The sequence below is a fragment of the Saccoglossus kowalevskii genome, chromosome 3, assembly GCF_978046115.1.
Source record: "Saccoglossus kowalevskii chromosome 3, keSacKowa6.1, whole genome shotgun sequence".
NCBI classification, from domain to species: Eukaryota; Metazoa; Hemichordata; class Enteropneusta; family Harrimaniidae; genus Saccoglossus; species Saccoglossus kowalevskii.
Window position 1 is genome coordinate 23,177,647 of NC_140643.1, and position 27,815 is coordinate 23,205,461.

At 34.1% G+C, this 27,815-nt stretch overlaps 1 protein-coding gene across 1 annotated transcript; it reads right to left on the reverse strand.

The window, feature by feature from the left end:
• Nucleotides 1-568: 568 nt before the first annotated feature.
• LOC100378915 (neuroepithelial cell-transforming gene 1 protein-like) lies at nucleotides 569-27,710 on the reverse strand. Its single transcript, XM_078010633.2, has 12 exons — nucleotides 27,632-27,710; nucleotides 27,135-27,268; nucleotides 25,853-25,913; nucleotides 17,722-17,784; nucleotides 11,324-11,425; nucleotides 9,597-9,764; nucleotides 6,617-6,776; nucleotides 6,372-6,448; nucleotides 5,560-5,820; nucleotides 5,126-5,296; nucleotides 4,231-4,414; nucleotides 569-2,388 (listed from the first exon to the last, which is right to left on the reverse strand). The coding sequence occupies exons 2-12, from the start codon at nucleotides 27,260-27,262 to the stop codon at nucleotides 2,240-2,242; spliced, it is 1,524 nt and encodes a 507-aa protein (XP_077866759.2). The 5' UTR covers nucleotides 27,263-27,268; nucleotides 27,632-27,710; the 3' UTR covers nucleotides 569-2,239.
• Nucleotides 27,711-27,815: the final 105 nt, after the last annotated feature.

A 27,815-nucleotide genomic window follows, 5' to 3' on the forward strand; every position in this document is an offset into this window, starting at 1 on the left:
CAATATCTGAAACTGTTCTTATGGTCCAAAATGAAGATGAAATTTAGTGACAATTTTACAGAATGTGAAAATATCTGCATTTAATTTTTGGGACGGAAAAGTATTTGCCACTCAAAGGGTTAATTATTAAATAAAAAATCTGGACAAACAAATAAGTAATTCAAACTGGCAACAGATGTATTTATATTGATTGTGGCAAGGGATTTTGTTCAGTCATTAAAATAACTTGTGATTCCTGACAAATCACTGAAAACCACATCAAGTTATGCAGTTTGACTTTAAAGCGGGGGGAGTCGTCACCAGCGCCTGTGTCATTGTTTATAAACATGTGTGGATTTCTTGAGACAGCGACTTTCTGGAAACTATAGCAGCTCAATTAACGACTTGCATTATCTGTATAAACACGTACGAAACACAATGTGTTGTTTGGACTGATTCATGGGCACAGAAATCGGGAATACTCAGACTGAGCTACCTCAGAGATTATCAGTCTTGTCTTAGATGTGTGGATGTTATTTGTAGATATTTACATGTAATTTGTAAAATATACAAAGCAACAGCAAATGGATAATATTTTATCAGAGTGTTTATTTTTTTCAGAGTAAACAAACTGTACATAACAAAACTGAAGAATATGGAATTAAACTTATCTTACAATGATTTCGTTGAACTTCAGATTTAGGAGTTCCAGTGCAATAGATAGAAATTACCTTTACCCTTAGTTTATTGATAAACAGGCAGTGTCAGAGCATAGTTTATATTTACAATAAAAAAAAAAATAATATATACAAGTTCATGCACGGTCTGAGAGAGATTTGTCAAAATGTAAATAGATGAGTTCACCGACGCCAGTACGATAATTCACTGGTGTAAACGGCTACTCTGGGTGGGAGTTTAACCCAGACCGTGGACTTTGGAGCCATCAGATTGTTTATGTTAATTTAATGATGGTTGCCATTTTATTTTTTAAGGATGTCAATTTCAAATAATCTGTGTTTACATGGAAGGAAGTATTTATGACATGTCTTGTAAACATTTCTACTGCTTCCTTACTTTGTTAAACGCATGTTATAGTGATTTAATACTGGATGGTCCCCTGCAATATTAATGCTATCACCCCCTTAAGTGTAGTGCATTATCCCAAAAAGTCAATTTGTTTAATAGTATAGTTTGACATACACTTTGTTTTCACTACTTGATATGTTTTGAAAGGGGGGAGAAAAAAAAGAAAAACTGGCTGTATACTTTATGATATAATAAATAGAATAGAAATCATACAAGTAACCTCAGTAAAGAGTTCTCCTATTGGCCAGCAAAGCTGAATACATGAGGTTTTTGCCAATCAGAGAATTTGTTTTTGGATGGCAAACTGAATCAAACTGTAACCAGAAATTCAATAATACATTTTGGTCCTGAATGTGAACGATAGGAAACAAGAACAGTGTCGAATTTAGGAAGGAGTCGTGCGCAAATAATGTTAAAAAATAAAAAAATAAAAGGTTCCAATTTAAAAAGATTTTTCCATAATTTGTAATCATATATAATATTTACAAAATTTTTAAAAAAGTTACAGTTTTGATACTCTTGTATATTTCAGCTTGTCCCTAATATGGCACATGATTTTTTTTCCAGAAAAAAATATATGCAACACTCTGATATGGGAATAAATAATTCTGACAAAAAAAAAATATCCTGGCAGCTCAGATTGTCAGTATGTTTGAAATTACAGAGCTGAATCTTAACGCTGACACTGACTTTGACCAGGATAAAAAAAACATTGGTTTTGAAACCATGTAAATTTTAATTAGAGCCCCCTCAGCTATTGGGCAAACAATTCGATCTCTGGGTCATTGTATTATTCAATGCTTATAGAAAAAGTAGAATACTTAAAATTACAAGATGATTTTACCACTTTCAGCATTTTTGAGACCCACCCCTGAAATCAAATGGCTCTTCCCTTATGTCCTATGTAACACATATTGTCTAATGTTAGAATCCCTGTTCCTTTGCAAAGGCTGACTTCATGGAGTACTTGCTCTGGCGGTATCTTCTGACTCTGGTTGGTCAACTCAGGCACAGTCCAGCAGTTGACAGCCGGTTATCAACCATTGATTTAACCAGGGTACAATAATTTTTTTCTCCTCTATACAGTGGGTCATACAGTTTGACCAGAGGGGCATATTCGTCCTTGGCTTCTGTTGTATTGTCACATTTAAGTTTTTTTTTTGCTGCGAGTGTGTCACACCACACTCTCCATTTTTGGCACAGCTGGCATTACAGTCCTCAGTAATTGCATCCATTGTTTTTTATCATGTTCATCATTAGCCTGCAGCGTATGACCCTGTCCTAATGTGGGATCAGTGGGAGTGATTCGGAACATGTGTTTAGCTGTAAGCGAGAAAGAAAAGATCAGTGTTATTTCCTAATATAAAACAATCTAACACATTAACCTTTACACCACCAGACTTTCTCACCCAAATTTTTCTGTCTTTTTTCCTTATAATCTTCAATATTTCTGGAAATTTTTAGCTATTTTTGTCCTAATCTTCTAAAAGAAAGTGCAGACTATAAATGGGACTATTTTGTGAATTTGTGATGAAAAGAGTGAAAAGGGCAAGCCCATCAGCACAAGCAATCATTTAAAACTGTAGCTGCCAGGGTTCTGCCCACGCCGAGCATACTGGTTTGTGTATGTTGGACATAAACACCGCCTTGCGGTTTTGAGACACCCAGTCTACAGAGAGGTTCAGTACAAAACACACTGTCTAGCCTAGTGGCCAAAGGGTCTATTGGATAACATCAACAAACCATAAAAGGGATAGTACACTATCTTTGAACGTACAAATCACATGAACTCAAAGCTTCTGTACAGCTGATGAGTATAAGTATTTATTTATTGCTATTGTAAACAACCTTTCCTTAGACTTTGTCAATGATTAACAGATTAAAATCAAATAGGTGTCAGGGCCAAGTACAATAAAAAGAAAAGAAAAAGAGGTGACTGCAACATAACTTTTAAATATTTACCCTGAGAGTAATAACACCTACTGTAGAATACTGTGGAATACTTTATTTTTAGCTGGAATTAATTTTCACTGAAAAGGCTTTTTGGGCGTTTTGTATGGAATTTATTTTCACTGATTTTTGATGAATTTAATGTGAAATATAGGAAAAAAAAGTATATTCGCTGGATTTTATTTTCACGGAATCATCCCTTCAGCGAAAATAAATTCCAAGTGAAAATAAAGTATTCTAAAGTAGTTGGAAATATACCATACTTGGATGGTTTGGATTAGAGCCAGTATCATTAGACAAGTTTTAACAACATGACAGTTCTTATTACATCAACTCAATTTACTGTTTGATTGGAATTTAGTGATCTCTATTTAATTAAAACTCAATCTCCTGCACTGCATGATCGGAAACACCATACTTTTTTCTTCTTCTCTTCTCTTCTCTGATCTAATTCTAATGTTATGTGGGATCGGATTGATTTCTTTTGATACGGTACTCTCACGGTTTATATTTGAAACTGCTGCAATTAAAAATTTGCAGTGTCCATGTACTTGTGAGAACCAGTTCCTTCTCCCACGTGTAGCAAATATGTTCAAATTAAACGAATAGTTTTAATTTCATATTTAAACTATGTATACAGAGGACACTTAAACCTGACTGGGCTGTATAAGCTACAGTGCTAAGGGAGAGACCATTTTCCAAGGATGGGTGGGAGGGGGGGGGGTGCATTTCTTTCAAACTATTAATATTGCTTTGCAATGCTTTTTAATTTTCTATATCTCTTTTGTTATTAAATTTCTAAATTCGATCACAAACTTTATTTTTAAATGGCATGCACTTGTGAATGAAACTGGAAACAATTATAAGAGAAAAGACCAGACAGTGTGTTCTGTGGCTGTAAATTCAATTATGCCATATTGCATATAAAAACCATACCCACAACTACCCCCTCCCCAAATGAAATAAGTTGACCCTAATTGAAATACTGTAAAATACTTTATTTTAGCTGGAATTAATTTTCGCTGAAAAAGCTTTTTGGGTGTTTTGTATGGAATTTATTTTCACTGAATTTTGACATGTTGAATGTAAAATATAGGAAAAAAGGTATATTCGCTGGATTTTATTTTCACTGAATCATTCTTTCAGCAAAAACAGCGTAAATTAATTCCAAGCGAAAATAAAGTATTTTACAGTAGAATAATAATTTGCACTTACATAATTGTTGCGTGAATGCTCCTCGAAACGACCCATTTAGTTTGGCATCACTATCATTCATATCACCTAACATCAACTGCCTAACTGGAATCGGTTGGCGATAAACCTGATAATGCTTCTTGTCGTTTTTCGTCGTTTGCCTTGTCAGCACAAAGATATCTTCAAATAAGAACACGTGTAATTTCTGCAAAAGAATTGTAAAAAAACAAACACCTTGATTAGTTTTGAGTCAATAAATTCTTTCACAAATAGACATTCCAACGAGTCTGCAGCCACTTTTTTTGTTTAGAATGTTCTCTTTGAAAGATTTTTTCTTTCTTTCTTGTATGAAAAGATCAGGTAAACTGAGAAGTCTCCATGATACTGTGGATAGAATGCAGGTAACACAAACATTGTGAGCAGCTGTGGAGTGTTATTTGAAAGATGCATTTTACCGGTAGATATAACCAGTAGGTTAACAATATGATCACAATTAATTTTCTACCAAAATGTAGTTGCAACATTTTTCCATAATTTTTTTTTAAATATTTATACCAAATTTTCAGTTATAGCAATATATGAAATTTTTTAGTTTATTTTATTTTTTGCACTCAAAAAGCTAAATTTTACATAATTACAAGTATGGCTACTGTTTCTGTGATTATTACTAATTTTTTTTTTTTTTTTTTTTTTTGAAACAAATAATCAGTCGTGTAGACATTGTTAGTTAGAAGTGTTTTGGGAAAGTTATCAGCCTGTAGAACTTAACGGTTGTGTAAACAGGAAGATATAGTGATTAGTGATTGGGAAAGGTTACATTAGCAATACTGCAAAACAAGTCAATTTAATTGACACTGAAGTGTTTTTGCCGAAAAGTATGTCAACGAGTTTACCACACGATCACCAATATACTCACCGTTCCTCTGTTGTTTCGTAAGATTCCCCCACACAATAACACTTTTTGTTTACATATGAGCGGGTCCATTTGCTTCTCATCGGTATATTCAAATGAGTCTATATAATGTCGACATTTCGCCTCCCCAGTTTTTCTATCGACTTGTCTAATAATAGCCTCGGATACTTTTATCTAAAAATGAAAATAAAAAAAGGTTGTGTTATTGATCAGATCCAGGGTAGGACTGAATCTGAATGTCAAATAGTGCATATAATATTTATTTTTATCGATTTACGATAAAATGTAATCATAATTGAAATTTTACAGTGAAAAACACTTCAACAACAATGGACAAATCAAAAATAGGTCTAAAAATGTTAAAAATACACATTGATTTATAAAAGCTTACTAAATGCAGCTAAACGAATATGAAATTTTCCCAAAATAAAACTTACAGCTTCTATAATATATTCTCTTTCATGGTGTTCCAGTGACGTAAATTTCAGGAGATTCTTCAACAATAAGGGATACTTCACAAGTCGACTCCTAGGCACATCAAGAAAATTCCACAAATCAAGCTTCCTACTGAACGGTGACTCTCTACACCTCTGGAGAAAATCATCAACTTTTTTATCCGTTTTTTTTACATCAAGAAGCGATTTCGCAGCTACTAGATTGGAACAATAGGAGACGTAACTACCTGATAACCTCGGAAACTGTAAAATAAAAAAATTTTGATGAAAAATGAGCTGGGAATGACAGCGAAAATAGTTGTTTATCAAATAGATATACCCCTTACCCAGACACACTTCAACCACAGTCCATACATATATGTATACATACGTATGCACGCACACCCACGCATGCAGCCATCCTGTTCCGAAATTGATCTAAATTTCAAAAGGGCAGAGAGTAGTAAATAAACCTGACAAACTACATCCTCATGACAAAAGCTAACCTGACAAGTGTGGCAAGTGATTAGATTCCACAGATGCTGACTAAGTGAACTATGTCTTACTGCTAGCTATATTGGATGTGTAAACATTCAACCTAAATCCATTCAACAACTGCACCCCACTAAGTCTAATAACATCTTTAGTAATACAATATAAGGCCAGTGAAGTTTTTCTAATTATCCAGATACCTTAGCGAAAAAAAGGTACGTGTCAGAATTTACATTGAATGTAAATATATAAAAAAATACTATAAGGGAACATACATGTACATACATGGGGGGGGGGGTTTATAATGCTAAGGAAATACTTACCCATTGCAATAAAATTGTTGCTATGTTTTCTGTTGTGCCGTCTTTCCTTTTCTGCATTTTTAATGATTCAACAAGTTCTGTAAATAGTCAAAGAATTAAAGATTAAATTTGAATATGTCAGTGAAGGGACAAGAAGGCTAATCATAATTTACTGCTGTAACAACAAAAGTTGAACGAAGATTATCAAAAATAATCAAGTTGTAATAATGAATAATTTTTAAATAACACACTGCATCGTGACTCACCTTCGTGAAGAGGTAGAATATTTGCCAGCGACCCGAAAATTGTATTCAATTCCTCGTCCTTTAAGATTCCTAACGATTTCATGGAATCATGGTAGGCTTTCTTGATTAATTTTAAATCTTCTACAAGATCCACTTCTCCTTGATACAATTCGTAAATAGCCTAAAAATAGATAAAAAAAAATGGAGTTGTTGATTCTGTGTCATTGAGTACCGTACATACCGATTCAAAATATTTGTATTCTAGGGTGGTGTGGAATATGAACCAAGGTGCTCGAGTCTGAATTCATAGCAAAACAGTTGTACACCCAAAAGTAAACATAAAGACACTACCAAGTGTGTTATTTTGCCAGGGGGGATGGCAAATGCTCTCTCCAAGTCAGAACAACATTCTAATTCTAACTTTCCTAAATGCAGCTTGTTGTTTTCAACTGAATTACGGTACAAGTCTAGCTGTCAATCACAGGAAAACTACGTTGGCCTAAATACAGGACGACACTCAGCATGATACCACATTTTCTTGCGGTTATTATTCACAATGTTATTTATGCTCTCATGCAGTGATTAACGCATCACTGGAAACTAATATCTGTACTATTATTAACACTGGACCTCTTCAAAGGCTATAAAACACATTTTACATTCTCAGTATTTTTTTTTCTTTTCTTTTTGCACTTACAAAGACAATTCTTTGCAGAACATGAATTCAATTTCCTTATTTGACATTGACCTGTCAATGGCAGATAAGAATTTCTGATAAAATAGATTTTCTGACGAAACTAAGCGAAATCTTTTCTTGACCACCGCGATTCTGAAAACTGCTGATTTTTGGAATTTCACAGAACTATGGGTTATAAAAATGCAAAATCAATTTTATCATAACTATTGCTGTAAACTAATTAAAATTTTAGTAAAATGTATGAACATGCAGCACAACACCTAAGTGTTTTTTTTTAAATAAAAATAAATTAGAGGGGACGCTGTTTTCTTCGTTCTATTTACTTCAATAAACTATTACGGTATGATAAACAGGCGTGACGACAATGAGTGGGTAATACCTTTGCGTAATGACATCATTTCACCTTGGGACAATAAACGTTTGATATAGATGACTACTCGACAGTGCTGTATTGTTAACAAACCGACAGTGCACAGAGTGAACTTTACTACGCTTGTATAAAGTTTAAAATAATGTAGTAATGAATCTACCTCAATGATAATCAATGTACGCAGGATGTCTGAACCATACAGCCATTGTATTTTCAGTGTTTATAAACAAAACTGGCTTGAATATAAATTATGTTCACACCACGGAGATGCAACTGAACATGTGCACAAACATTTCTTTTCTGTTCGCATTTACAACAAATGTTAAACAACACTTATGAACTGTTTATGAAATATTAGCTTAACTATATTTCATATTTTTGCAAAAAAAATTGATACCAAAATATTTTTGAGAAATAATGCTATGGACCGACATACATGTATAAACAATTGTCCAATAAATCCATTATAGTTCTGGCACTGTATTTAAAATGTCACTGTATCGAACCAAACGTTTATTGATGTTTTGTATTGATTTATACTAAAAGACTGCAAACCTTGTCAACATTTCACTTTGCAGGCTCGACTCATTTTATTGAAAACATTGTTCAGCGTGCGTGTGAGATTGACTGATAACATCATCGATTCTTGATACTTTCCACAAATTTAAAATAGATTTTTTTATCTGCCACATTTCATCATAACATTTCAAACTTCAAAATATTTTTGCAATGTTTTATCATAAAAATATTCTAAACTTCAAAATTTTCTTTTTTTTTCCTGCCATGTTTTATCATAATATTCCCAAATTCTATCTTTTTTTTCATCCGCCATCTTTTATCATGACTTTAAACTCTAATGACTATCAGGAAATTTGAGTAAATTTGTACATTAAAAGAAAACTACATATATCATCACAGGACATCATGTCTACTTGTGTTAATGATGTGAAATGTACACATACATGTACACATGTATTTGACGCATGGAAGCAACAAGAGGTCTTTAACCTCAACACCATGTGAAATAGGAAACCACAGAACCCAATCGAGCACCTGTCATACAAGGCGAGAAAAACATTTCCAAACAATAACAGGCCAAACAAAGGAAAGAATGCAGGGCATGCAATGAACTAAGTTTACACAATAGCAGGGGAAAAAAATGTTGTTCGTTGCCGTGTACTGACTTCTTCTCTCTGTTGATGTAACAACGTAGTCATAGTCTCACCATGAAAAAGTCTAGAGAAAATACACAATCTGGGGGTGAAAGTTGTTCAATTTAAGCGTTAAAACTTTTACAAGTCTTTTACAAAACTCAGGAAGTGGTAATAAAGCCTGATGAGGTCAGCAACCATCAGTTCCTTGTCGTCTATTCACATAATTGGGTTGCCTCCATATCTATTATTATTGATAATAATACCTTTCAATCAAGCTAGGTTGAAGAACCTGATCACTTTTTGATTGAGAGAACATCTTGTTTTTCTGTGATTAGCATATGTATGGGGGTAAAAGAGATGCCCTGGGGATTGCTCATAACAATGTTTATTAGGTTTTGTTTTGTCTTGTTTAATATTGACAGTGTCAGTCGTTAGGCACCACAAGCCTTGCTACGGTCATTGCACCTGTGTACAAATGACTTTGTTTTGAATGATAATTGAGAAACTAACAATCAGACAATTGCTCTTGTAGTTGACCGTTTAGAGTCCATTGATAACTGAATTCCTGCTGCCTTGAGAAATCTAAGATAAAGCCTAATCGATAATGCTACCTGAACAAAGACATTCCTAGACGGAAATTGAGACAAAATACCTTTGTTCTGACACTGCAAGTGAATAATTGAAATTCAAGACTCGAGAGAAACAAGTGATACACATTATATTATATCTCCATTAAATCCCCAAGATCATGAAAAAAAATTATAAAAATCTAAAACTCACCTCTTGTCTCTTGATATCCATCTTGGAAAGAACGTCGTTGACATCGCCTTGTATCGTTTCACTCCATAGCTTGCTGTCACGTCGCTTAGTTGGAGTGGCTTGTGGTTTTGTGTACGGCTTAATCGTGAAAGTTGGTGATGAGCTGAGATTGCGGAAACTCATAGACCTCTGCGAAGGAACAGACACGGTAACACAGAACATTACTTATCATTCATTCATTCGTTTTTGAATGCCTGAGTTCGCTACAAACTTGATGCATGGACTGAAAGCTGACGATGCTTGCAGACTGGACGGTCGGTGATGACTGAGCACGCTTTAGTCGAGTGGCCAGAGCCAATACTTATACCCAGGAGAAATATGCGTAAACTAACAAAAGGGCGTTCGTGTCAACTGTTTTCAAAAAACTACTGAATACAAAGTTATGTCTAACTAACATTCCAGAGATCCTTAAAAAAAAAGCCGCTCAACAATAGGTGAAGAGGAAACATGTGAACATTCTTGACAGGTATTTGGTAAACACAATCGCCAAATCAAATTAGTTTGCACCAAACTAGAATCGCCTTTCCTGTTTTCCAATCAATAGCAGGTAAATTATACGTAGACTAGTGTCTTGATGAGCGTGAAAACCTTCGGGAAATGCTCAGAATGCGAATATTTGAAGACAACACGTGTCTACATAGTTGGGATTTACACATTGCACTGATGACTAAACTGATGTCGTCACTGGTCAATATTTGAAAACATCCAATTGTTGGGCACTTCAGCTCGATGGCTGCTGAAGCTATTGATTTTCTTCTCTCCAAGGAAAACACATAGTACAGACAAACAAAAACACGCCTACTTAAATCCTGAGATTAAAACGATTTGCAAGTTTCAGACTCCTGGATTTTTCCACAGCTTCTACTACTGCATAACCTAGTAATTACAACAGCTTTTTTTTTGGGGGGGGGGGGGTCGGATACACGACAACTCCAAATGTAATTTTAGTCACCAATGTACACTTACTCTTTATATTTATATAAATTTGATACATGTGAGAAAAAGGTCTGTATGAAAATATCCAACAAGTGAATGCCGAAGCCAACTTTCGCCATCCTTTCACAAACATATTTAAAAAAAAAATGTGATCAAGACAACTTACAGAAAATACAGAAAAATAAAAACAAATTCGCAAACAATGCCACAAAATATTAGCAAGAAAAATCATGGCCTTCAAAGGGTGGATATCTCAGCTTCCATGGTCAAGTAGGTGGTAATATACATGATATCGTTAACATTACGGCCAGCCCCACTCATTATTTAAAAATAATGGTTTAAAATAGCTCAGTATTTAAAAAAAAAAAATTCTAATTTTTGTAGATCATTATGTTAGTTAAATTGAGAAATTATTCAAATTAATTAAGGTTGTATGTTTCCTGCAAGAATTTTCACATCATCATAACCTATTCCAGTATACAGTGAATACATGTATCAATGGCGTTAGACAACCCGGAGCTACCTCAGTAGTCAAACCATAGCTATGTGTTTATTTGAAGTTTCTTATTAGCACACGTGTACAGGTAAACATCGGTATTCATCAACGGCAAATATTTCTATGCTTCATATCTTTTAACTTCCTGACTGCACTAAGAGGTTTGTTTGTAAATGAGGAATGCAGCGTATTGGTTTGCTCCCGGCAAAGTATTCTCCTCCCTCCCACATAATTTTTATCATGTTTGTGTACATACCGTCAATGCCTGTCCAACTTTTTTCACATGATTCACCGGAGAGATAATGTCTACTAGCGAAGCTACCCTAGACATTTGGCGGACACGCTTCGAGCTAGGTTCCTATAATGAAGAAAGAGAAAATATTAGCAATATATTTTTTAGAAAAAAAAACTATTTTTTTTTTACTTTGATATAAAATAAACTGCATAAACGGGACAGTTTGAAGGAATTTGTCAGGACAGTTTGAAAGACAAGATAAGATAAAAAGCTGACATGATATGCGAGTTAAAACAATACTCAAAGGCTAAGATAAGCAATGATTACGGAGAAAATAGACAGAAATAGAACAACAAAAAATATTCTCAATTGTTATAAAAATAAAATAAAAATGAAGAATTGTGTTATGTTTTGACGTCTAATGTGTGAACATAACCTTGTCTATGATTAAAAAAAAAAGGGTGCAAAATATTACCTGGAAACTAGAGAGAAAATCATAAGATCCACGTCGCATGACAGGCATAGTGGCAGACCCGCGAAAAACCATGTTTAAAAGTAATTATATTCAGCTGGTGGTACAGCCACTAACATTACTCAGATAACGGAGACAGAGAAAAACAGTCCTTACACCATGAAACTATAATCAAGACTGAGAACCAAAGAGCCGGGGAAGCGTGAAGTGCCAACAACCTCAGAGCTATCTTAGCCCCGCCCACGATAAAGAAACACAGGAAACAAGAAGTGACCAATCAGAAGAAAGAAAAGTAGGGGTCAGTTGGATGACCTGAGTTATAGGATTACAGTGTCGCATGAGGTCACTATACTGACTGTCATTAATGCAGATAACCGCGAATGACACAGAACTGATTTTAGGGTTCAATAAGAATGTTGAATCTTATTGACCAATGCTGTGTCTCCTACACTGATAGAACTAATATACCGACAGCACAGTCAGAGGCAGGATTTTTATTATCAGTGAATTGTCAACAGTGGTCAGAATTATTAAGTTCATCCTGGGGAATTACTGCCGTATGACTGAATCAAACTTAAATAAAGCATGCTATTTTTGGAAATAAAAAATATCAGTCATATAACACAGGTAGAATAAATTAATTTAAAACTACCAGGTTACTTTACATTCAAATTTCTATGGGAAATAATTACCCCCCCCCCCCCCCCCCAAGTTCACTTGTGTCAAACTTTGGATCATTGAGAATCATTTATATAACATTTCTAAATTACAATTTTATAAGTAATATATATTATAAATTACAAATCGATGGTAATAGAGGAGTACAAATGTACACTTTTTCTAAAATATAATGTTTAAAAATATTGTAGTATTGAGCTTCAACACAAGTATCTCTTCATGGCTACCTAATAAACACTGCTCATACCAGTTTTTCTGAATGAGTTGAAATAATATTATTGTTGGCGGTATTGACTTCCCTATAACTATGTCATCAAATGTCAGTTTACGTAGGACATATAGTTAGTTAACTTGTTGTTCAGTCTATCAGGAAGTACTTGTGTCAGATTTGAACCCGCCCCGATCTCATATTTTATTGTTTCCTGTAACCTGCATACTTAATGTTAAAACCCAAGTTACTGCTGGTCGCTATAAATATACCCATATCATTTTTCTAAAAAAAAATAGACTGGTAACCCCATTCATTATACAATGTGGAAATGAGTCCTCCTACTGTATAATTTTGTACAAACAATATAGCTAGCTCGCTTAAGAATAACAGTGGTTAAAATAGGTGATTAACATATTCTATTGTTATGCAAATAAGTTTTGTTTCTTAAAGGCAATATCCTAATTGCAAAATGAATAAATTCTGTTTATTTTAATGAACAGCCCATGGTCCAAACCAGATGTAGCCCTGATTTATTAACTAAAATATTCCTATGACATTTTATTTTATTTTAAAATAATTATGTAACAATTTACATAAATATGCATATAGAGATCACAAATTTGTAGGCGACTTTAAACTACTACGAAATGAACCTACAACCCACACCAAAAAAATTTTCTGTAACTTTTTGCATGTTTTTATGTATTTTTTGTTGATTTTGAACCAAATGGATAGAATTCCTGTTGCTTCCTGGTTTTGATCAAAAACTGATGTAGGTTGGTTTAGTGAAAGGCGATAAACGTTGACTTTGACGCTCAAAGGATTTTAAATATTAAGCGCACATTGAAATTTCAGTGAACAGCACAGTGAGGATATCTCACATGTAGTAAGGTGACCAATTACCATTACCTGCTGTTAATATATGTGCACACTAGACTGAGTAGTGGAGCCCATCCACTTCACTGATCATTTGCTATTAAAATTAATGGCAGTGTAAACTGAAACTAAATTGGTTATTCAATGAAGTGCAATTTGCATACTCGGCCATGTTCTCATTGACCGAATTTCAGGATCTGGGACGCAAGTAAAAAACAAAGTTCTTAAAACATGACTGAAACGGAAGGCCTGCAGCACACATTTTTTGAGTGGACACACTTTGCCAGCCATATGCTTTTTCTCCCAGCATAAAAAAAACTTGATTTTCGTTTTGGACAGGGCTTGTATAATACTTATATTAAACTTATAATACTTATTATGTTAAACTTATATTAAAATCCAACTGCATGAAAAAGAAGTACCGTTACTTATTAACTATAATAAATTGTCTTTGATTTTGAATTCTCTATTTTAATATTGTTTCCTTAGAGCAAACTATTGTTCCTAAACAAATAAATAATAAAAGTCGCATTTACATGTGTAAGCATGTTCTGTATCCCAGAACATTGAGTCTATTAGTATTGATGAAATGGTTTAAAAAAGAACACTGTTCCCCAGGCTTTCATATAGTCTGTTGAAGCATTGAAGATCACTATGACAACTGATGGAGATTCAAATGAGGCAATTAAAGTTATTACATTGAATGATAGTTTATCTGAATTCGGGTTTCCAGAACAGTCAATGCACACAATGCAGAACAATGTGCTGCAAATCTATCGTAGATAGATGTTTGTATATCGACAGACAGACAGTTTGTAATTTATAATATGAATCTGTGATTTTCTTACTTGATACCCATTTGAATGACAAATTCAATTTTATCACCAGTTACAAAATTAATCTGCACAATTTCTTTGCAAAAAATCCCACAAATGTTGCTTTATAATTTTGATGAAAAATAATGCAGTTTATAAAATGGATATTAATAACAAAAAATAGATTTTAAAACAATGGTGTCCACGATTTCACCTTTTCCCTCCACTGACAGCCTTTATTCTCAATTCAGATTGAAAGCTATCCCTCCCAGGTATTGCACAGTTGGACACCATCTCTAATCATCTCTTTTTTTTTATAATTTTTAAAATTAGTAAAATAATCACTTTTCAAAATGGCATACAACTGTATGAATGCACGTAAATTCTACATCAAGTTATGATAAAATGGCTCGTAGGCAAATAAAACGGTACGCTATATCAATCACAGATCACGTTATGTAAAGTCCCTGGGTGAAATAGCTAAAAAAAAAATCAAAATCTCTGACACAGAGTAATGTCCATGACGTAGTTAGAGTCCCTCAACCCAGCATGAGTGGAATAAGGCGTTTTTGAAATGGGAAGTAGATATGGTGATTCGCACGTACTACCCAAATATATCATCTACAGATGAAATATTGCATACATTTAAATACCCAATAAATGATGTACGTGCATACATACATACGCACATTCATTATTTACCATTGTCCACTGACAAACCCAGCCACATATAAAATTGCGTTAAATCGAGCATATATTTTGTGAGTAGGGGCGGAATGAATGAATGGCAGTTTATACTAGAACAACTGCTGTGTATTATTGTATAACAAGTCATTGAACGCTATAAATAGACGTGGTTGGTCTTTCTTTGCGTAATTATAAACCTCACTCCTACATGTATGGGGGCTTCCTACGATAATGCTTCCCCTGGGTTCTGTGACGTTTTGTTGTGTAATTCAATCATTTAAGCTGTAGTTAGTTCCGTACATTATTTGTGCATATTTGGCTTCAACTCAGAGCAAAGTGTGCAACCTAATGCTACATATTTGGATGCTAATTATGTATGATAAACCTATTGTTCATGAAATTTTTTTCTTTTAAAACCCAAAAGTAGTTTTATGATTTGATATTAACAAAAGTTGATTAGAAAGCATAATTGACGTCATGGCATCAATTTCTAGTTGTTGTCTATGTGGCAAACAATGAGGATGAAAATCGTTCACAGCAATATATTGCTACACTTACCATAATCACCATGACAACCAGCTGCAGCTATTTTATGTTTTCACAAGTAGTTTTTTTTCCCCAGGGTGCAAAATGACACCGGTGACCCCCTTCCAATTTTGCTTCCAACCAATTAGAATTCACGTAGACCAAAATTCTACATAAACATGTACATGTACAGATGAACAAAACATGAAAATATTCTTTTTTTCAGGATTTGTTCTATTCAGAGCACCATGGTTACAAAATGACATAATTACTGCGGAAGTTACCAACAAAGGATATCCGATTTTCTAATTCTCCAATATTATCTCCCCTACCCCACCGAGTACAATGTATACTAAGTCGCGAAAATGTATTTTTAGCTTGCTATTTCAAGCTATAGTGACTAAGTTCTACAACTGAACAGTTTTCCCCATGTATCATCATAAATTGGGCGTACCTTAAGGAGTCTACTCTGATATGTCATAAATACCATGATTATCGTAAACACACACAATTAAATGTTATTGCTTCTTACATACAACATAAGACTCAATTAAAACGCTGAAGCCATCAATAATTACAAGTCCCCGAGAGAGGTCAAATAAAAGTAACAGAAATACAAATCAAAAACATATCTCAGTTTTATTTCTTCACGTAACTCTGAGGTCAAAGACTGTAACTAAATAAGACAGTGGTCAGGTTCCGGTTCCTGAACTTCCTATCCGGGACAGAAATAAAAACTATGCCCCACACCATTAGTTTCATTCATTCAATCCTGGGCTTATCCTACATTGTGGTTTTCAGTTTCCTTCCTCTCATGAGAATGTTGGTGGTTATATTGTAAAGTAATATCCTATCCATCACTATCAATCTATATAAGGGCAGTACGAAGTAAAAAAAAAATTTCAAAAAATCTGCTCAGTATAAGTTTCTCTGTAGTATAAGTGACTAGCACCACACGCGTTTTACTCCATACGTTATAGACAGCATACAAAACTATACGTTGTCAATGCGTTAATTAATTGAATGGAAATAAATACAGGAGTGTATGGTGCATGCAGCGAAAGCTCCATGGTCCCATAGTTCCTACTGTACAATGAATGAATTTGGAAAGTTCCTGTACTTTGAATATGAAACATTCAAACTATTTGAGCTCGACTTTCATTGCATATGGTTTGACGTACCCCAGTCTCAAAATAAAGCAGACATGACAATGGTACAGCCAATGGCAGTCAATCAACCACCCGCTGACCAATGAACAGACAGTAAGTTGTTTACCAAGTAAACATGGAAGGTCAGTCAACAAATAATTCTTATTCTTGTGTACGAGTAGCGTAGGTATGTGAGAAGTAGACATAATTTGAAGTTCTCATGATGGCCAAGTTGTGGTTTTATTTTACGATTTCCTCTTCTCAACTGAAGATAAACAGACAAAGTTTCACCCAGTACTTACTTGAAGTGGATATTTGTCTGAGATAAAACTAAGGTTACATACCAGTATTTAAGAAGTGTGAGAAAAAAAGAATGGTCACTTTTTATGACAAACCTTCAAATTAAAATGAAGCACATTCACAGAGATCGTAATTGAAAGAAATAACCCAGTTTACAAATGTATAGTATATTGTAAAATAATTAATTACCAGATAATTTTGCTGATAATTAAAATCCAAGTGAATATGTCAAATTACAATAGAAGTTTAATTTTCACTAGAAATTTTCTGGAATCAAAACCAAGTAGATAATATCGAATATCAAAATAGTGAAATTGATCACCAGTGGAATTTTAATGTTTTTACAGTATGGTCCACAAAGCAGCTGTAATCTCAATATTAATTTTCACTTCACCGATGTTGCTGTTTAGAAAAGTTTCAAGACAGTTGCTTTACCACCTTAATGAATCGTTTCCTGCTAACTCATGAAAAAATTTGCTATCTTGTGAATGTTAAGCAATTTATAATAAGTATTCCCATAAAAATGTCCAGCACATGAATTAATAAATTTGTGGAGAAATATAGAATTCTCATTAGATGGATTTATGTAAAGAAAAAAAAAGAAAATGAACAAAAGTTTAGAATAATTTTTTATTTACTTGATTAGCATTTCTGATTGCCAGAACTCGGATTTGTTTGTCAACATGTGCATTGAATTACGTGCTTACCTTCAGGTCTAGACTGCTTACACTGATGTTGTCGTCATCGGCCTCTCTTCGTTTTCTTTTCCTCTGTATGCATAGGAAGTTGAAAAGAAAGCATGTTTTATTGTCATTCTGCGAAATCAGAATAATGGATGACCTACTAGGCACACAAACACTATTCCGAAGAATGCGCTCTACTCATGAATTGCGAACCAAAACAAATGAACACCCTACAATGAAAACCAGTCACTAGAGGGCAGTCATCAATGAGACAATTGTCTCTTCAAAGGGCAGGTTATTGTATCGTTAACAATAGCGATGACCTGATTGACGTTACTGATTTGTGGTTTGAGGAAAGCAAATACATGTACATAGGTTTAGCAATCATGAGTATGTTTTAAAGGTCAATGATCGATGCCAAGAAGGGGGTGAGAGAATTCATCAGGAGGGAGTTCAATACACAATGAAAGGGCATAACCTTCTTCGTAGTACGCATGTTTCATAGCATGCATGCTAGGACAGAGATGAGATGGCACCACAATAAACAACACCCGAGTATTATATTGCAGACCTCTCTCCTTTTAAATTGTGGATATGCAATATGGTTTATTTAGCGTAAATATGAATACAATAAAGATGATTAATATATGCAAATTAGCGGAGAACATTAAACCAAATACTGTAAAATGCTAAATCTTTTTGAGTTAACACTAAATTTTAAAACTTAGTGGATGTTCATTGAATAGTTTCTTCTCAAAAACGAACATCTTTATATATTTACAATATAGTGCATTGTCCCTGCAGCCACTCAGAATAGGGATAAACTTTTTTAACAAATATTTTCAGAAGAACCAGATACATTTAACTATTTATGTAACGGCCAAAAAAAAAAGAAAAATGTGTTCCCGGTAACCTGACTTTGCCCAGATTTTTCAGGCTGTATCCTGTATCCTTTTATGGCAAAATTGAAAATTGGACACCTATCAGCTTCATTTGGATTTTTTCCTTTTTGAAAATGTCAAACTGATATTGTGTATCATTGAAAAATACTTTAAAAATATTAATTGACAATAATTAGAATTTAATGCCCATCTGACGCATATGCAGGTGACGACACCCCCGATTTAATTTTAGAATAGACGTCTATCTATGTTTTCTGCATTCTGCTCGATAAGATTTCTTATAAACTGTACAAATTCAAAAGCCTTGATGATGCTTACAGGGTGTGCATAGGTCTCCTGCAAATCATACAAAGCTTGACTGTTGCCTTGACAAGTCAATTCAGATAAGAAGAAATGTTAACAACAAGGAGGACATTACCCCCAACAAATGACCTATAGAGGGCAGTATTTCTATCTATGTGCATGAGTTTGACTTTCATAGATTCCTTAACTACTTTAAAGGATGTTTTGATATTGTTTTACTCTGTGACCCTGAAAGAGGAAGTCAGTGCTGTGATTGTTTTATTTTATATGCAAACATGTACTGTAGGTCGTTGAACTCTGAGAACTATTTGTAAGTATACACTACTCGTAGAACTTAGAGCCCGAACTTCACTGAGTAACCCCCCCCCCCCCATTTTTGGGAGATTTTCCATCCAAAATGCCTAAAATTTGACTGGCTAGTTATAAAACCTGTTCTTTGCACATTGTTTGATTACCGATACTTAAATTTATATAATACTCCATGGATATCAACCATGATTATGTTTTGAATGGTAACCATGGTAACCATGCATAAACTACACTTTGACAACGGCATGTTTAACAACTGAAAAAGGCAGTAAATACTTCATTACCATTTTTTTTAAATCATGTCAAAATCAATATGTGGGAGTGTGTCAATGGAATGCTTGGTTAAGAACCCACAATCCTAAAACACTGAGTTGATTACCCCTAAGTTAGACGAGTACGATAAATACTAAACAGCATATATATGTAGTTCTTGAATTTATATTTTTAATCACAGGATCCTGCATACAAGTATATTAAATCAAGGCCACATTGAAACACAGTGATCATGTTAAAATTCCTCCTTTTGTGAGACTTCAGTGTTTTAGTGATTGAACTATGAGGGCGCTATGTCATTCAAATTTCACCTATTGTGGAATTTCAGTGCGTTTGTGAGGGTTTCTGTCATGTCTTGTTAGCAATTTTTTTTCCAATTTTGAAAGCTGACTTTAAGCAGTATTTGCAGGTGTTGAGATGAGGGGAAATTGCTGGGTAGCATAGTGCATTGTCACGTTAAAGTGCCTGTGAAAAACCCACCCACACGTTTCGCATTTTAGATTTGTGATTCATTGAAATGGACAGTTATTGATTTTTGTTGTTGAAAATGATTACTAGTATCTAAATAAATTTCAGATATTTCTTGTGCTGTAGCCACGCCTACCTATCCTGAGCAGGTTGCCTGTTTCCGGATTAACAGAAGAGTATGCACCAAAAAGTATGCCACCAAATGTGTGAGGAAGCTATATCCTTGAGTTGTACTTTTATAACACTGCGTCATTCAACATACTTTTAACAATAATATACATTTTTCGATTGACGTTTTTTTATCTACTTTTTTTTGAGAGAGAGGGTTTTTAGAAGTTGTTTTAACAACAAACATTTATGATGGTTAAACGTTGTATTGTGGGTGGGTGCAGTAATACATATAGGGCACAGATCTAGAAGCAGTACCTACACACGAATTGGTGACGTCATAAAATACATGACCTTCAATCGGGGTCGTTTCCTCGGTATATAAGAATTGGTATATACAAATTACAATAAAGATACTTAAGACATTACACATAAGGTAAAAACAAATCACGTGACAATATAATGATAATAACGGTAATAAATCCTAGCTTAACAGTTGAACAGAACGCTCATATAGTCAGTCGGGTGACGCCGAGACTGGAGAAGTTAGAAAAATGAACACCACTTAACGACCAACGTCTTGGCGTGGTACACAAGCGTGCCATCAAAATAAAACAAAATTAGCTTGAAAAGACAGTGGGTTTGAGTCCCGCTCAGAGCTACCGTAAAAACGTAAATCAAATGAACTGAAATCTCTCAAACCGTAAACAAGTAAACAAAGAACGTCGCAAAAAAATAATAAACCTCACAAAACTCCACCATACAAAACTGAATGAATAAATAATAAAATAACTAACGTCTTAAACTGGACGACGCGCAATTTGTTCAACAGATTCCAGATTGTGACAAGAGATAAACAAGAGCCAAGTCAAGGTAAGTTTTGTTAAAGTGTCGATGGCGTTCCCTATATTACGAAAACAATTCAAGCAACAGACTAATATCTTCTGTGGTGTTATGGAATTTATACTGTGTCTGCGGAATTGTTGATTGAGGGTTCGAAGCCAGCAGTTAACATTTTGTTAGAAAGTTTCACAATTGAATCAAATATCCAATGATACCAGTATATTTATTTCATTATTTTAACAACTTGCAATGGTGGAAGTTGGTCAAACACGAGTTCTTACACCTAAATACTTATCAAATATTTGTCGACACATTTATTCTCTCAACCTTGTAGAGGTACAGGTATTTACTCAAAAATATAATGGTCAATATTTGTCCATACATTCATTCTGTCAATTTAAGAACTTGTAATTGTTGGAATTAATCAAATGAGAGTTGTCTACACCAAAATAAGTTTCAAATACTTGTCCATACATTTATTCTCTCAATTTAACAACTTGTAATGGTGTAAAATTATTAAATGAGAGTTGTCTACACCAAAATAAGTCTCAAATATTTGTCCACACATTTATTCTCTCAATTTAACAATTTGTAATTTGTGGAAGTAAATTAAATGCGACTTTTCTACACCAAAATAAGTCTAAAATATTTGTCCACACATTTAGTCTCTTAATTTAACAACTTGTAATTGTGGGAGTTAATCAAACGCGAGTTGTTTACACCAAAATAAGTCTCAAATATTAGTCCATACATTTATTCTCTCAATTTAACAACTTGTAATGGTGTAAAATAATTAAACGAGAGTTGTCTACACCAAAATAAGTCTAAAATATTTGTCCGCACATTTATTCTCTCAATTCAACAACTTGTAATGGTGTAAAATAATTAAACGAGAGTTGTCTACACCAAAAATGAAAATAAGTCTAAAATATTTGTCCGCACATTTATTCTCTCAATTTAACAACTTGTAATGGTGTAAAATAATTAAACGAGAGCTGTCTACACCAAAATAAGTCTAAAATATTTGTCCGCACATTTATTCTCTCAATTTAACAACTTGTAATGGTGTAAAATAATTAAACGAGAGCTGTCTACACCAAAATAAGTCTAAAATATTTGTCCGCACATTTATTCTCTCAATTTAACAACTTGTAATGGTGTAAAATAATTAAACGAGAGCTGTCTACACCAAAATAAGTCTAAAATATTTGTCCGCACATTTATTCTCTCAATTTAACAACTTGTAATGGTGTAAAATAATTAAACGAGAGCTGTCTACACCAAAATAAGTCTAAAATATTTGTGCGCACATTTATTCTCTCAATTTAACAACTTGTAATTGTGGGAATTAATCAAACGAGAGCTGTCTACACCAAAATAAGTCTAAAATATTTGTCCGCACACATATTCTCTCAATTTAACAACTTGTAATGGTGTAAAATAATTAAACTAGAGCTGTCTACACCAAAATAAGTCTAAAATATTTGTCCATACATTTATTCTCTCAATTTAACAACTTCTAATGGTGTAAAATAATTAAACGAGAGCTGTCTACACCAAAATAAGTCTAAAATATTTGTGCGCACATTTATTCTCTCAATTTAACAACTTGTAATGGTGTAAAATAATTAAACGAGAGCTGTCTACACCAAAATAAGTCTAAAATATTTGTGCGCACATTTATTCTCTCAATTTAACAACTTGTAATTGTGGGAATTAATCAAACGAGAGCTGTCTACACTAAAATAAGTCTAAAATATTTGTCCGCACACATATTCTCTCAATTTAACAACTTGTAATGGTGTAAAATAATTAAACGAGAGCTGTCTACACCAAAATAAGTCTAAAATATTTGTCCATACATTTATTCTCTCAATTTAACAACTTGTAATGGTGTAAAATAATTAAACGAGAGCTGTCTACACCAAAATAAGTCTAAAATATTTGTGCGCACATTTATTCTCTCAATTTAACAACTTGTAATTGTGGGAATTAATCAAACGAGAGCTGTCTACACCAAAATAAGTCTAAAATATTTGTCCGCACACATATTCTCTCAATTTAACAACTTGTAATGGTGTAAAATAATTAAACGAGAGCTGTCTACACCAAAATAAGTCTAAAATATTTGTCCATACATTTATTCTCTCAATTTAACAACTTGTAATGGTGTAAAATAATTAAACGAGAGCTGTCTACACCAAAATAAGTCTTAAATATTTGTCCGCACATTTATTCTCTCAATTTTAACAACATGTAATTGTGGGAATTAATCAAACGAGAGATGTCTACACCAAAATAAGTCTAAAATATTTGTGCGCACATTTATTCTTTCAATTTAACAACCTGTAATTGTGGGAATTAATCAAACGTGAGTTGTTTACATCAAACTAAGTATTAAATATTTGTTGAGACATTTATTCTCTCAATTTAACAACTTGTAATGGTGTAAAATAATTAAACGAGAGTTGTCTACACCAAAATTAATCTCAAATATTTGTCCACACATTTATTGTCACAATTTAACCACTTGTTAATAGTGGAAATTACTTAAATGCGACTTGTTTAATCAGTTGACATCAATGCAACTTACCCGCAGACAGTGCACAACAGAGTATGGTATCATTATTGAGCAATTATAAACAGGAACGTGTCTTGGCATTAGGGTTAGGTCAGGTATGGGCAACGGAATTATTAACAGGAACGTGTCTTGGCATTAGGGTTAGGGTCAGGTCAGGTATGGGCAACGCAAATGGCAAACACCCAATTGGCAAGATGTACACTAACGGGTTATGGCATGCATATAGTTTACACAAGTAAAAACACAAAATTGGCAATTTTTTGGACAATTGTAACTCAATAATAGAAATATGTTGTATTTCTATATATATACACACTATATAGTCTTATCAAATGCAAACACATCCAGTCAATCCATTGTGGTCTTGTGGGTCAGTTCTCTACATAGTGATCAGGAGGACCTGGGTTCAATTCCCTTGCCTGCCCATCTTTTTCTCGCAAACACCATTTGGAAAGAAAGCTAAATATGACAACAAATTATTTAATTTGCATGACTACCCACATAGCTCAGTTGATTTGTACTATTTCAGCAATGTGAGCAATGTGAGCGATCGCTGGTTCGAATCCAGTATGTTTAGTTAGATTTTTGAATGCTAGTGAAGACAGTGCTCCTATGAATAGGACTTAAATCCTAACTCCTGTGTGAAGACACTCGTGGTACAGTGGACAAGACAGTGCGCTGGGAACTCAAAGATCGCAAGTTTGAATCACGGATTGGACACTCCTACAAAAGACATCAAAGACGTTAAAATCATAAACAGCGGATTCAAAAACTCAAGTCAGGAAAACAGAACACAAGAATACTACCCCACAAGGAAGCCAGTCGAAGTCGTCGAAGAACGAACACAGTTGACAGCTGTAGGTCACGTGCAACAACAGACATGAGGAGCATGGCTGCTCTCCAAATGCGTCCCTTCTTTTGTATTGACCCCCCTAAGGATTGCTAATCCCCCTTTCTAACTCTTCCCCCAAAAATAATATATCGCCCCTTTTAAAATGTATTGACCCACAAATTAATGAATATTCATGAGCACAGAAACTGCTACGTTATGAATAAATTAGCATAATTTTAAAAAAATTTGCATAAAGTGTAGGTACTCCTTCTGGAGCTCTGCCACATATAGTCACAGTGTAAGTACGTTCCAATCGAATCGTAGGGGCGACATCAGTGGTGGACAAAAGCCTGGAAAGTAACAAGAAAACGTTAGGGTGGACCTTCTTCTTAGACTGTCATATGCAGTGTGACCACCGATTCTTTTGCCGAATAACTGTCTTCATTTATGAAAGAACAACTAGGTTTTGAAGAGAAGCGCTGAAAACTTAAACCTGGTGCAATACTAACAGTTTTCAAAGTTGAAAGATTCCGAACCAGCCCATGTCCACCGCGATGGATTTCAGAAGAGAGAGAGATGATGGATAAACGTTTCAAATGATTTAACATATTTGCTATCCTGACTATAGCTTTATAGAGACCAATTAGGATTTACCGAGGATTTACGCAGGAGTATAATGGAAGCTTGGAAACAGTTCCAGGTGAACATGTATCAGAAACTCGTCGATACCATGCCAAACGGCTCAGAGAAGTAATTGAATATTCATGAGGTTGCATTTACGCGGCATTCTCCAGAGAATTTAAAAGTTTGTTCACTGTTTTGTTCAGACTGCCGTTTTTATTCCATCTTGCACGACAATTACAATTTTTTTTTTATTGTGTGTAAAAATGAACATTTTATTAAATATATAAATATATTTATTCAAACAGTTATTTAAACAATATCAAACGAGTTTGCTTTATTGTATGATATCGTAGGTAGTAACTGCGTGTAGTGTACTAGTTTGGTTTGTAAATACTTTCTGGCAGGTCTGTATGTCAAATGTATGAGTTGGTGATCAATTACAGTGAAAATTACCCAGGATGCAGTAAAATTGGAACAACTGATACCTACTTCATTTCAAAATATGGTCGATGAGCTGCAGACTGTTGTCTACAATTTACACTACGATATTCACATTATTTTTCATAAGCAGCTGTTCTAAATCTTACAACATCCAGACATTCTCGGTTCATGGACTGGTCTTCACTGCAAAACAATCCAACCTCCATACAAAGACCACCTGCCTATAAAGACCATTTCAATGAAGTCCCTTGGGTGATTGCTATATACAGGTTTGACTGTATTTGTTGATGTTTTTAAAACATACAACCTCAGAGTGACATTTCGGCAACATAAATATTTCACATTTCCTGCTTAACTTTCTAGGTAAAAATTCCAGGGACCTACAGCAGGTAGGCTTAACAATAAAAATGCAACATGTAATAAAATATAAACACAGAAAATGACACAAATAAACTGCTAATAAACACTTACTTCAACAGTTCCATGTCTGAATAATGACCCTGTGCGGCGTAAACTTGGTGTTCTGAATGGCCTGTTAATGGATTAAACACAAAAAAAATTAGAAGTTTCAATGGCGATTTCAATACCAGCACACCAATGACACACTTAACGCGCTGGTTATAGAAATAAAGGTAGTTATTAATAGATGACATCAAGTGGTGGAATAGGTGTCATTATATTGTGTTCTTGCCCTTATGTTGGGCCATCAGTTAGCGAATGGAGAATTTTTTTTTTTTAAATGTGAACTAAAATGGTAATCCAGGTCTCTTGTTTCTTTCATTTCCGCATTTATGTTGTTTATAAAATGTGAATTGTATTTTACCAAATTGCAAATTCTATAACTATAGTAAGAAAATTAAGAAGATATTATTGTTGAAATTTTTATATACCATATAATTTGCTCTATTAGTAATAATAAAGGTGTTTCTGCGGGTAATTTATTACAAGTAGTATTTTAATGATACATCTGAAAATAAATACAACTTTTGGTTTGAATGTGCTTATAACAGAAAAGAGAAGGTGATGCTTTAGTTCAATTGTATGTATGAAAACTTTAAAAATGTAAGCCAATGCCAGTGCCTTGCAAAGCCAGCCAGTGTGTAAAAATTACAAACATGCTGTATGTGCATCCAAGAAATGTACACAACATTGATGTAATCTTGTTTACATACACTTCATAACAAAGTTTGTATAATTTCATTTCAGTAATTTCCAATTTCCTTGAGGACTTTAATATAGGTCCTTGATATTGTTTAACATATTTGCAAATAATCTGTTTCTCTATTGTGTGTGGTTTTATCATGCCACGTTTGGCCATACATGGAATAAATGTAATTGATATCACATCAGATTCATTTAATCAAGACCACATGTTGTAATACAAATTATAACTGAAACACAAGGTCTTAGCGATCTAAGTATTTAAGATCTTGAAATAAAATAAACGAATTGCTGAGATATCCGTTTAGTTTCAACGCAACACTTCGATACTAACTGGTTGAAAAATATAAGCTCTGTAAGCAATTGTTATATTTTTCTGCTTGAACGCCAAACAGCAGTAAACTGGTTCTTGATCATGTACGAGATAATGAGACTTCACAAATTAGGCGATCCGATTGCAGTTCAAAACTATTATTCGTATAAATTATACAGTATGCTCGACAGATGAGCTCTTAAAATTAGAATTAGTAACAACGATCCGATCGCATTTCAGAAACAAAGTAACCAGAGACACAACACAAAGTAAACTCGCCTCTTGTTTATACGGTCATTTGTGGCATTATCTTCGACTCGAAACGAAGAAAGATCCATTAATTTCTTCTTCGATTTGGGTTTTTTCTTCGACCCTTTGATCTCCTTCAATTCGGCGATCTCTGCCATCGGCGCCTGCATAGTTGTCAGGGTTATATTATATTAAATCGCGAAAAAAAAATAAGGTTACGTCGACCAAGTGGTGTAAGTCCATTCAGTGAACAGTGCATTTGCAGCATTTGAAAAGCCCATACACACTCGGTGAAATAAAGCTGCAACCAATCGAACAACGTTTGTCAATGACCAGTATAAATTGAACCAATCACAGCACTGCTTATAAAGTGTTTGGAGCTTACTAGAATTAACAACGAGGGCGCGAATCGCCTACCAAAAAGAGGTGACCAAGACGTGGGACTCGAACAAAAGGTTACGAAGTCAGTGACCCATTGAATATCCAGCGAGACAATAAATGTGTAAGTATAATAACAAATAACATACTCGATAAATGCTTGTCTGACCTGCTGACGAAATTGACGTGGGTGTATAGTCTGCAGCTTTGCTCGATTGAAAGTTGAACAGTCTTTAATAATATGACAAAACATGTTGGAAACATTTGTTGTGAGCAAGGAAAATGTTGCGTCAAGGAACTTGTTGCATAGCAGTTTAGCAGGCTGTTCTGACA

Bases quoted from the DNA above. Each gene is read 5' to 3' on its own strand.
- LOC100378915 (XM_078010633.2), bottom strand. From the start codon at position 27,262: ATGGCAGAGATCGCCGAATTGAAGGAGATCAAAGGGTCGAAGAAAAAA. The intron at 17,785-25,852 runs GTAAGTGTTTAT...CTATGCATACAG, and splicing joins TCAGACATGGAACTGTTGAA to AGGAAAAGAAAACGAAGAGA. The intron at 4,415-5,125 runs GTGAGTATATTG...ATTCTTTTGCAG, and splicing joins TACGAAACAACAGAGGAACG to AAATTACACGTGTTCTTATT.